We start from the raw sequence: 12936 nt of genomic DNA, 5'->3' as shown, positions 1-12936 counted from the left end.
CATGTGCACATGATCCAAAGCAAGCCATAAAGAGACTGCATGAGAGCACATTCCTACTGCTGATCAAAGGAGAGGAGAGAGAAAAGAGCAAACTGTCCACTAATCGGCCCGCGGCTCAAACCCCTACAACCTCTTCAGCATTCCACACAACACACAGTCACAGCATGCTCTCTCTGAAACACATTCAATTTGTGTGTGAGTGGGGGGGGCATTGCATAAATCACATTCCCCATTCTAATAAAGAGACACTCGAGCAAGTCATCCAACAAAGAGAAATTGATCGCCTCCTAAACCAAATGTGAAGGGCTCACTTTAACTACTGGCATATGGAAAGTATCCATCTATATTATCTTTTCACTGTCGATATTTTCTGGGTTCAATCAACACTGAAACTCAATCTGAATGGTAAAGACCTAATCTTGTGCAATGAACCTCTCATCACAATACACTTCTTATCAACACCTTAGTAGTGTTGATGGAAGTGCCACTGCCTTTCTTCTGATGGAAATCTGCTTTTTCTCATTCACTACTTTCCGCTTGGTCATTAGCTACAATGCGATGGGAGATTATGGGCTTCACAGTTGGGTTAGGGAATAATGAGGAAATCCCCCTTTGGACAGAAATATCTCCACCAGAGACAGGCTGCCCCCTCCTCCAGTCTCCAGGGTACAGGGGTTATCACCCAATACCACAGTTCCTACCCCGTGCGCATGGAGGGCATTCTTCTTCTTTCCCTACCCAAACATAGGTCTACTTGGTGGCCACATCTCAAATGGCACCCTATTCCCTATGTAGTGCACTACTTTTGACCAGAGCCCTACGGGAACTGATCAAACGTAGTGCACTAAACAGGGAAAGGGGTGCCATTTTGGACGCATGCAATGAGCCCACATCTCAACACCACGGCGGGGCCCTTTCATGGCCCTTCCAGAGCTGAGGGCACTGGGATAACGTCACCAGATCCAGGCAGGCGTCCAAGTGGTTTGAACAGTGACTGCGGTTCAGGAAGTGTGTGTTGAGAAAGACGCTTCCTCTCTGTAGGTCAAAGTGGAGCCTGCCTGCTTCGTGATGATTCCCGACATACTGGGACTTTCTCAATATCAGACCTTGGAGGCATGCAAGTGACGACAGCTCTCCAGCCTTGCATCACTGTCTTGCTCTGTCACTGCAGTGCAAGCCTGGCCTGACCCAATTTTTCACACTTCATGAGTTTGCATCTCACAAGATAGGGAAGTACCCATTTAAAAGAGGAATACGCCCTAGATGTAGCCACCCTAAGAACAAAAGGATGAGATATTTCTATATGCAATGAGACAGTCATATTACAATAGGAATGTGTCTTTGAACCCTACAAAACTAAATGCAACTTTTGAACATTGAAAATGGCACGGATTAAACCATTTACTGTACAGCTAATAATTCCACACCCTTGATTACAGTATCCCCAGAAGACACAGATGAGATCACTGGTGCAACAAATCACAACCCATCTCCCACTCATACTAACACAGGAAGGTCACATGATAAGGTTCACCCTGGGATAAGTGAGAGAGATCCTATCACACAAGGTCCTCTTTTAATATGAGGTAACTCTAAATGGACCATCCTATTTTGCTGCCAAAAAATATGAAGATCCCAGAGGACAAACGACCTCAGGGAAACTACGCTCATCATGTGACCCCTTGCTTACAAACCACCCTTTTAACCAGCATGGATGGGTCTCTGTAAGTCCTGTAGCTCAGTTGGTAGAGCATGGCGCTTGTAACGCCAGGGTAGTGGGTTCGATCCCCGGGACCACCCATACGTAGAATGTATGCACACATGACTGTAAGTCGCTTTGGATAAAAGCGTCTGCTAAATGGCATATATTATATATTAAGAAAGCGTTCTGACATACAAGTTGCAACACCCTAAAAGCTGAAGAGATTAGGAGAGTTGGGGGTTCTAAAAATGAAACCAGCGAGACACAAGATAAGAACAAGATGATCCAAAATACTTACAAGAAAAAAATAAGAGTATTCAGCGTTTAACAATGAGATGATAACAATGCTGTGTTAAATAGCAAAACAGGACAGGGTAAAAAATAGCCTCCCATGTAAGTGAAGGCAGACTGGAAACAATAGATCAACACTGGTGCCAAGTCAGCTTCTTCTTAGCATAACAACAAACCAGCTACCTTAGAATAATAAAACTGCATGGTATTATCAGTATTATATAAACTGAAGCAGTGGAGGCTGCTGAGGGGAGGACCGATCATAATAATGGCTGGAATGGTGCAAATGGAATGGCATCAAACACATGGAAACCACGTGTTGGACACATTTGATACCATTCCACCTATTTTATTTGTATTTATTTTACCTTTATTAAACTAGGCAAGTCAGTTAAGAACAAATTCTTATTTTCAATGATGGCCTAGGAACAGTGGGGGGCAGAACGACAGATTTGTACCTTGTCAGCTCGGGGATTTGAACTCAAGGTTACTAGCCCAATGCTCTAACCACTAGGCTACCCTGCCGCTCCAGACGTTTCCACGAGCTAGTACTCCGCAATTAACGTGCCACCAACCTCCTGTGAACTGATGTCATATTATTTTCTAACAGATACCATGAGCGAGAAATAATCAAAGAATAGTAAGTAATATGTTGTTTGTATTTTGTGTTGCTTGCAATTGCTATTAATTATTGAATTTGGATACATATGATCTCATCTTTCATGACGTATTATGGACTGGAGTGTTGAAGAACAGACATTGAACATAATTTGACAAAGGTCACCCATCTGAGAGAGTTTACTGGGTGGACATTCTCATCAGTGTTTCTCTTGGCATGACCTCTGCCATTTCCACTGCTCTCACCAAAGATCACACCACACATCATGCTAACAACAGCATAGCTTTGCATTGCAAACTGCTGAAGATCTACCATGAAGTGTACTGTAAGACTGAAGAAAATGAGATGCTAATTTTACCAGTGTATTGCTTTGGGACACAGATAAAGTGATAGTCCTTTATTAAGGCCTTCGAAGAAGCAGAGAAGCAAACTAGACTGTTCTTTGTTTTCTCAGCCTGCCAGTAATTGTCACGTCTTATACATTCAACATGGAACAAAACTGTGGCATCGATCAGACATCTACCCTGAAATCCCAAGGGGACGGATGATTAAAACCGAGACTTCAGACTGTACTGAAAAACAAGACTCGCTGCCTTCAGAACAAGCCCAGTAAACAATTTCAAAATCGATATTTTTCCACAGACGCGCATTCCCTGTGATGTTCTATTTTCAGAACGGGTAAATTGGCAGGAGAAAAGAAAAAGAACAAGATTCTGAGAGGAGAGGAAAGCCACAGATGCCGTGATGTAGTGGCTTCAAAAATAACATTTCCTTTTACATATGTAGGATCTTAATGTGAGCCAGTTTGCTACAACAGGAAAATAATCCTTGAGCAACAGGAAATGTGACTTATTATGTGGATTATAATTCATGTATATTCTTGTAAGGGGTTGATACACTTTTCATATGAGAAAATCAAGTCTGAAACTTCTAAGTAGAAATGACAAACTTCAGAAGCTTTTTGAAACCGCAAATACACTACACATTTTACATTTCCTGCATTTCAACAGGGTGATCCAATTAAGATCCTACATCTGTACACTGTGACCAATGCCCTCTACCTGTCTGTAGCCAACAACCACTACTCTACTAACGTAATGAATCTATGCTGCCTGCAGAAAACACCCACAACCTCATGTTTCTCAACAATAACCAGGTTTCCATCCAACATCTTTATGCAAGTAAAGTACATGCCGGTAAACTTTCCAAATGTCAACAAAACAAAATACGCTAGACAGGGTGGGATCTTTTTGTGGCAAAATATTGATATAATAACCATCATTTCGAAGTAAACTTGGGAGTCATGCGATGATATGTTGTGTGGTCCTCCACTATGACTCGGGAAAGCATATAGTTTATTAAGTGACAGTTTAAATAAGCTATGATGAACTTCATAGGGTGGTGAAAGTGCACTGTGAGGAGCTTGATGCTCCTTTTTTATAAATACTTGGAGTCTTATTCTGGTGACATGATGATCGATGCTTGGCTTCCGTTTGACCAATAAAAAAAATTATCTCACCATGTAGGCTATGCCCGAATTGTATCTGTGAGCTGTTGGCTAGCTCGCAAGTGCGAAGAACACCTGTAACGGATGTGAAACGGCTAGCTTAGTTAGCGGTGTGCGCTAAATAGCGTTTCAATCGGTTACGTCACTTGCTCTGAGACCTTGAAGTAGTAATTCCCCTTGCTCTGCAAGGGCCGTGGCTTTTGTGGAGCGATGGGTAATGATGCTTCGAGGGTGACTGTTGTTGATGTGTGCAGAAGGTCCCTGGTTCGCGCCCGGGTATGGGCGAGGGGACGGTTTAAAATTATACTGTTACACACCCGTGGGCACTTTTAGCTTTAATTATTAATTTTTTTGTGACAAAACCATTAGTAAAGTTGAAAATGCGATGGAAATCCATTTAACCTGTATTTTTTATTCAGTAACAGCAAAAGTTATATTTGCACTAGGACATCACAATCCGCAACAAGTCAATTTTATGGAAAAACATCTCTGGTGATAAAATGCTCGTATTGTTTTTATGCAGATTTTAGAATATTCACATGAAAATCTGCCACAAATTGGATAGAAACCTAGCTACAGACAAAATTTTATGCACTTTTTGGAAGTACATAAGGTGTTATAAACCACTTAGATGTGTTACACCACTTCAATAAAAGTGTTATTATTTATGGTTTCACAGATCCTCAAAATGATTCTACAGCTGCACTACTGAGAGCATCTTGACTGGCTGCATCACCGCTTGGCAAGGCAACTGCTCGGCATCTGACCACAAGGCACTATAGAGGGTAGTGCGTACGGCACAGTACAACACTGGGGTCAAAATCCCTACCATCAAGGACCTCTATACCAGGCGGTGTCAGAGGAAGGCCCGAAAAATTGTCAAAGACTCCAGCCACCGAAGTCATAGACTGTTCTCTCTGCTTCCACACGGAAAGCAGTACCAGAGTGCCATGTATGGGACCAAAAGGCACCTGAACAACTTCTACCCCCAAGCCATAAGACTACTGAACAGTTTATCAAATGGCTACCCGGACTATTTACATTGATCCCTTTATTATTTATTTACCTTAATTGTTTTGCACTGAGTCCCTTACACTGGCTCTATGCACACTCAATATACTCTACCCACAGTCACACATACTACACTGACACACACACACACACACACACACACACACAAACACGCGCGCACACACACTACATCTACTCACATCCTCTCACAAAACACACACACACTTGCATATTGACACCACACACACACACACAATGACACATAGACACACTTCACATACGCTGCTGGTACTCTGTTTATTATATATCCTGATTGCCTCGTCACTTTTACCCCTACCCACATGCACATACTATATTATCTCAATTAGCTCAACTACCTCGTACGCCTGCACATTGACTTGGTACTGGTCCTCCATGTATATAGCCTCGTTATTGTTTTTAATTGTGTCGCTATTTCCTTTTTTATTTAGCAAATATTTGGCTTACTTTTTAACTCTGCATTGTTGGGAATGGCCTCGTAAGTAAGCATTTCACTGTAAAGTCTACACCTGTTGTATTTGGAGCATGTGGCCAACACAATTTGTAATAACTTAATATGATTGTCTTTGAGTTAGGCCCACCACTTTCTTTTAGATTATTCTAGTGAAACAAAATGATTCAGAGATTAAAATCCAAGAAACAATCAGCAAGGTTTCTCATACATGTAAACAATACAGAATGTATGACCGTGACTTAATAAACACATTAGAGAGAAAGTGTTTGGCTGGGTAATTCAAGTGCACAGTACTACTAAACACACTTCTTTGATTTTATATAACCTAAAGAATGGCTAGGAATTTGGAAAGTACTTTTCGGGTAGTTTGAGTGGAGGATAAGCTATTGCTCTGTGTAAAGTCACTGTTCCTGTTAACATGGGGCTGAAACTGTGCACTGCACACAGAAGTGGAAAAGGAAGTCTTCTGGACACTAATGGCCAACTCTGACATTGATCCACATGACAGAAGGTGTATTTAATTCAGCTGAGATACCTGCAGAAACTGACAGGCTGTGTACTACATCAACAAAACATTTCACAGTCTATTTATTGGTACTATGTTAACTAATGTGTAGGGACTTTCGTGCAATTTTGAATATAACTAGACGAAATGTGATTTTCTCCAGTGATATTAAAATAATGTACACTTGATAATGATAGATATTCTTTATGTTCTTTGCACTGGATCTTGAACAGGTTCCTTTCTTGTAAGTCAAAGGCTTGTGCAACCTAAGGTATCCACCCAACTGCTACCTTACGCTCTGAGTTGACACATATGTGAGAACGTGGCAAGAACTACTGGAAAGGCCCAGCTTTGTCAAGATAATTTAAAACACCTCAATTTTTTTTAAATAACCACAAACCATCACTGAAGCGTTCAGTTAAGCTGATTTCGATAAGGAAGTTGACTCCACCCAAGAGTGTTGAAGATGCTTGTGTTGGTAAGCCAATTTAGGTCACAGTTTCTCTCAGTGTTTCTTCTCACTTAGTGAGTGCTTTCATGGGAACTACACCAAGTTTCATACCATCAACTGCTGACAGCTTATAGTATTATGAGTAGTATTGCTATATTCATTTTCTTTCTTTTTACTTAAAGATTAAGAGGGTGCCATACAATGTTTGCATAGTATATATTGCTATATGCTCCTTAAAATGAACATCATTGCAACTGACAACACATCTGCAATTGTAATCATGGTCAAAGACAAGAATAGGAGAGTGGGTCTGACACAAACTACAAACCTTGTAGACTTGCCCATATGTTCCATTTCCAACCACTTCTACCAGCTCAAATATTCCGGCAGGATCCTGAAACAAGACGACAACATTACATTACTTCAAATTAAATGGAAGAACACAAAAATATACAAATAAAGTAATTTTGAATTAACCTCATGTTTAATAATATCTGACCTTCAGGTCATCATGGATTATTGCATGGCATAGCTGGCTACGATTATGTTCCATTTGTTCACACTTGTAACATGCCAACATGTCATATTACTAACTCTTACTTAAAATATATATATTTTAAACTATTCAGTTACTTCTGAAACAGCTGTAAATCCAGTAAACCAAAAACATATTAACTTCTGAAAGCAAAACGAACACGAAAACTGTAGGATTCATGGTTTCTACTGTGACATGAAAGCTCTAACTTTTTGTAACAAAGTAGCTAGCTAACTTAATTTTACGTAACGTTTCCTGAAATGACTTAAATAGAGATTGAAACTATGTAACCCACAATCTGCTGCAACAATGTTTACACAAAGGTCTACTATCTACATTTCAGTTAATTAGACTCTGGCATATCCAGAACTCACCCTCAAAGCAGAGAGATCAATATTGTCCAGGCTTCGTGTTGTGCAGTCTCGCGCCATAGCTATGACTTTGTCCGACTAATGCACATATAAAGAGTACATGTACTTGATTTTGCAAAAGTTAACGGTTTCGGCGTGTCAGTCCATACTGTACTGTTTCTGCAGCGTCTCTCACTAGCAACCAAAACAGGGATGTAATCATAAGTACAAACAGTTGGTTTCTATTGGACAAATTCAGGTAGGTTCCTCCCCATTTCGTTCCGTTTGCTTAAATTTAGAAATGTTTTGAAACCAAATTGGCGTAATGAATACGCCCCAGGAAACTTCTCAACCAGCGAAACCCGGAAAATTCAGAGGAAGCTTTAGCCCCCCCTACTCTCCCGAAGAAAACCAAATTCGAAAAGTTAACTTTTTTGAACAACTTTATCCCCTTTAGAACAACTTTATCCCCATGTTAAATGCAAAATAAGTTGTTGATTGTTCAACGCTTCAGTTAAAAACAAGTCTTTATAGTTTTACCAATAACACAAAATAGTTGGCCAAGCATAGTATAATGTTGTTGTATTACTGCAAAGGAGTAATGTTGATTTATGGTGGGAAAAATGACAGTCACATATCCTACATAATGATTTCAAATCAAATTTTATTTGTCACGTGCCAAACACAACAGGTGTAGAATTGACCGTGAAATGCTTACTTTACAAGCCCTTCCCAACCATGCAGAGTTAAAAAGTAAGAAAAATATGAACAGGGAAATATCAAAAGCATTGTATACATTTTCACGACGCAAAAAGACAAGAGATTTTGCTGTAAAATTCAGTTTCTGTGCATTGCTATGCTGTTCCTACAATCCTTCCTGACTAACGTGGCTGTGCTGAATGACTGACTCACATGGTTCACGATGACTAGCTTGTCTCTGTGACTGTATTATTCTGCGACCGGTGGCAGGAGCAGCGCAGGGCGAGAGGCAGCTGACCCCTGAACAGGACCACTGTGTAAGGCCACAGAGGGCCCATTCTCTAGCAAGGACACAAACAATGCAGAGCCATTATGAATTAGCAGATAGTAATTTCTTATGCTATAATGGCAGTCGTATGTACATTTGAATTAGAGAATAAATGAGAGTTTGAGAGAGATGGTTCTGTGTCTGCCTGCCTAACAGTTTAAACATGGATGTTTTAACATAGAGGGGATCCAATGTTGTCGGAGTGAGTTTGACATTTATTTTTATGCAGCCACCCCATTGCCATTCTCCCCACTGCCCATAAAGGAACTGAAGTAGTACAACAATGCATTCCTATGAAAATAAAAACACACTTCCACCATTCATTTCTCTACAAGTGGCATACTGCAATGATTCACAGATTCTGGTAACCTTCCTGCCTTACTCCAAAGCAAATTTTAGAGGGGTGCATGGGAGGAGGGTTAGGAGAATGGTCTGGATTCAAATGCCTCTTGAACTTCGGCCAGATGGTTCAACTTGTGCCAGTTGCTCTCAAACAGCCAGCATATGCCGACACAGAGATTTTTCAACTGAGTGCCTGACTGTCCCTGGATACAGACAGACAGTGTAGTTATGACATTTTCCCCTGTTGTATTTGACTCCTCTTCTTCCAATGTTCAGACAGATGCCTGGACTCTTAAACTGTCTCACAAACCCCTGACTTTTCACTGTTCAGTTTGGAAACTGATGTGTCATTCATGGGTCATGTTTGAAAGTAGACACAAATAAGTGGCCTTGCTTGAGTAGGCTAAATTGCCTTGTCTTGACATTGTATAAATAACATAACTCCACTGGTTTTCAGCTGCAAAGCATGGCCTTGGGGACTGCGTGCAAGACAGTGTGCGACCGAAATTGCACTATTCTCATATAGTGCACTATGTTTGACTAGAGCCCTATGTGTCATGGTCAAAAGTAGTGCACTACAAAGGGAATATGGTGCCACTTAGTGCGTACACAGACAAAGATCGCTGCTTCTGCTGCAACATGATACATTCAGCTGGTTCTGTTTCATGCAGAATAATGACATCGGCTTGTAGTAAAAATATAGGCAAACATTTATGCATTGGCGGCGGGGTACCGCGAAACTGCCCTACACCACTGTGTATATGAAAATATGCTGCTGTGTCACATTTGCCAGATGCAGTATGTTTTGGTTCTTGGTTTGACAAGACACACCCATACACACACATTCATACACACACCAGTGGAGGCTACACGGAGGAGGAAGGGGAGGACCATCCTACTCAGTGAATTTCATAAAATGTAAATAGTGAAACATTTAAAAAAGTTATCCTTTTTAGATAAAACTATAATAAATATATTCATGTCACCAAATAATTTATTAAAACACACTGTTTTGCAATGAAGGTCTACAGTAGCCTCAGCAGCACTGTAGGTGAGCACCATGGTGTAGCCAGAGGACATTTGGCTTCTGTCCTCCTCTAGGTACATTGACTTCAATACAAAACCTAGGCTTACACTAATTATGACAACTTCTGGAGGACATCCTCTAACCTATCAGAGCTCTTGCAGCATGAAATGACAATGTTGTCCACCCAATGAAAATATCCAAGAACGAATCTAGTACTGAAAGCATAAACTACAGCTAGCTAGCACTGCAGTGCATAAAATGTGGTGAGTAGTTGACTCAAAGAGAGAGAAAGACAATAGTTGAACAGTTTTGAACAAATTATTTTTTCCAAAATTAAGGAGAAGCAAGAGAGTGAGTGAGAGAGATAGAGAGAGCTGGAGAGATATATGTATTTGGTAGAATTTTAAAAAAAAACTTTCACTTGCGAATGCAGCTATCTAGTTTAGCCTACTCAAACACCCGGCTCAAACAGAGAGGGATGCTATGTAAGCTATCTGGCTATAGCTATCCAACACTGGAACTCTTCCATGTCAAGGTAAGCTTTTGGTTTTATTAATTTATTGCCACCGAGGCCCACCAGTGTAACTAATAAACTGCTTTCTGACTGTACACTGTACTGCATGATTGTAGCTAGCGGGTTTACTAACGTGTTAGTTCTAGTAGCTATCTTGACTATGACGTTGACAACAATGTAGGCTGTGCGTAGCAATTATAGCAGTCATGATATGAAGGTTTGGCTTGGTTGTAGCAACCTGATGATGGGTACAGGGAAAATGTGAGCATCATGTAGTAGCCTAAACCTATTGACGTTACATTGAGTTGGGTAATTGGACTATGAATGACAGTCATCCAATATGCTGTATTAGAAATAAAGCCATGCTCATAAAAAAATATCCTCCCTGTCACTGACACACACACACACACACACACACACACACACACACACACACACACACACACACACACTATACACACTGCCTTTACTCATTCCTGTTTGCTACCTAAAAATGTCTGATATCCACAAGATGGTGCTGTTGAATGTCATTATTTATGTATGTAAAAATGGTAAAGCTGTAATGGTGAATGCTGAACCATCAGGTTTTGGCTTCGTACGGCATGTCATATTAACCTGTGGTTCTGTATACATGCATGCTGAGAGGTAGACTGGGTGTCTGAATCTTTGTTACTACTCATAAAAATGTCCACAAATTCAACATACAAATACAGTTCTCAATAAAAGTTCGTTTTTTTATCCAGTTGGTGACAGTTTTTCATGTGAATATTCTCTATTCCGCATAAAGACTGATTGCGTGATGATTTAGTGCACATAAAATATACTTCGTCGTTTACATTTTCATGTACTGAATGAAAATCGTAAATTCAATGTTTTTCCATCGCATTTTCAACTCCACTGATAGTTTTGTCGTGAAATAGTAAATGTGCCCACTCTGGTTTTGGCACATTCTCTCTAGCAAACATCTCGCCCAGCTCGCAGATTTAGTGCAGGTAGGCCAGCCAACATGATGAGATTATTATGGCTAAAGTCGCGGCAGGTAGCCTAGCGGTTATAGCGTTGGGCCAGTATCCAAAATGTTGCTGGCTTTACCTTGTCAACTCGAGTCCCCGAGTTGACAAGGTAAACATCTCTGCTCCAGGGCGCCGGAGATGTGGATGTCGATTAAGGCAGCCCCCCGCACCGCTCTGAATCAGAGGTTGGGTTAAATGCGGAAGACACGTTTCAGTTGAAGGCATTCAGTTGTACAACTGACTAGGTATCCCCTAAAACGAGATTATGTTTTATTTGTCAAACGGCAGCCATCAATCAATCATCATGTCACCAGAATAAGACCCTCGCCATTATTTGGAAACTGAGCATCAAAGCTCATCACCCTGCACTTTCACTACCCTATCAAATTAATTATAATGTATTGTATCTATAGTCTAATAAACTGCATGCTCTCCCGAGTCGTAGTGGGACGACCACACAATGTTATCGCGTGACTTTAAATTTACTTCGATATGATGGTTGTTTTATCAATATTTGCGCACCGACATTTCTCGAATAATTAATTTTACTGACTCAAAAAGTCCCACCTTGTCTAACGTTTTGTTTTGTCACATTGGAAAGTTTACCGACAAAATGTGCTGCTTCCATCAGCCCTGTCGTGATATTTTTGTATTCGACATACACTAAGTAAATAAAACATTAAGCACACCTGCACTTTCCATGACATAGACTGACCAGGTGAATACAGGTGAAATCTGTACTCCCTTTTTAAGTGAAATATTGAATGTTATACAATGGGTTGGTCTAATCCTGAATGCTGATGGGTGAGAAATGCATTCCAGACGATGTCTATTCCACAAATTGGTTACATTGTTGTTTAAAAAAAATCACATGGTGGTTTACCTGAACAACGTCACGTGGATAAACTTTGTAGCGCATAAACTAGCAAACTCTACCACGCTAGTTTACTAGAATTGACTCACCAGCTAAGGTCATTTAGTAGTTCTAGCAATGGCAAACCAAATGTCGATCTATAGGTTTTTGGAAAAAGAGTGTGTTCCAGAAAATAATTTGGATCACATTTACATTACATTTAAATCATTTAGCAGACGCTCTTCCAGAATGAGACATTAACAGGTGGCGCCAGGATAGAAACAACCGCAATCACAACCGCCAATGCCATGTTGATACAGGCATGCTTTTGCCTACCCAACCGTCTCCTCCCCCCTGGAAGTGTTGCAACCCCTGGAGTTGGATCCCACTCTGTGTGTGCGTTTTCGTTTCGATGGCGCTTCAGTCATGCCAGGGAACAGATGAGGGGTACATGTCCTACTGAAGCAAACATTTAAGCAAGCGGTGTACGTGCATTGCAACTCCCACCGTTTGAATTAGGTTCTGTGCACCGTGGCAAAAGTGTCGGGACATGTCTACTTTTTTTTGACCCAGTAAACCAGCTACACACATTTATGAGTGGAGCCCACAGACATGCTCTATTCATAGAAGTACAGAAAGAGTTGCATCCGGATAGACCGTGTATCGAGCTAGAAAGATCCACGGATGTACGTTGGA

General features: G+C 40.8%; 1 protein-coding gene across 5 annotated transcripts in view; it reads right to left on the bottom strand.

Moving 5' to 3' along the window:
* The window catches only part of LOC118375194 (mitogen-activated protein kinase kinase kinase kinase 4-like), a 61348-nt gene extending 53661 nt beyond the window's left edge, over positions 1–7687 (bottom strand). For all 5 annotated transcript variants that reach the window (XM_052507102.1, XM_052507108.1, XM_052507113.1 and 2 more), the window contains exons 1-2: positions 7489–7687; positions 6908–6973 (exon numbers count right to left, since the gene is read on the bottom strand). In XM_052507102.1, coding sequence (XP_052363062.1) covers positions 6908–6973; positions 7489–7545 — 123 coding nt within the window. In that variant the 5' untranslated portion in view covers positions 7546–7687. The remainder of the gene's footprint in view (positions 1–6907; positions 6974–7488) is intronic.
* Positions 7688–12936: the final 5249 nt, after the last annotated feature.

The sequence above is a fragment of the Oncorhynchus keta genome, chromosome 4, assembly GCF_023373465.1.
Source record: "Oncorhynchus keta strain PuntledgeMale-10-30-2019 chromosome 4, Oket_V2, whole genome shotgun sequence".
Lineage (NCBI taxonomy): Eukaryota > Metazoa > Chordata > Actinopteri > Salmoniformes > Salmonidae > Oncorhynchus > Oncorhynchus keta.
Note: the sequence above shows the minus strand (reverse complement) of the source record. Positions and strands in the feature narration are given on the sequence as shown.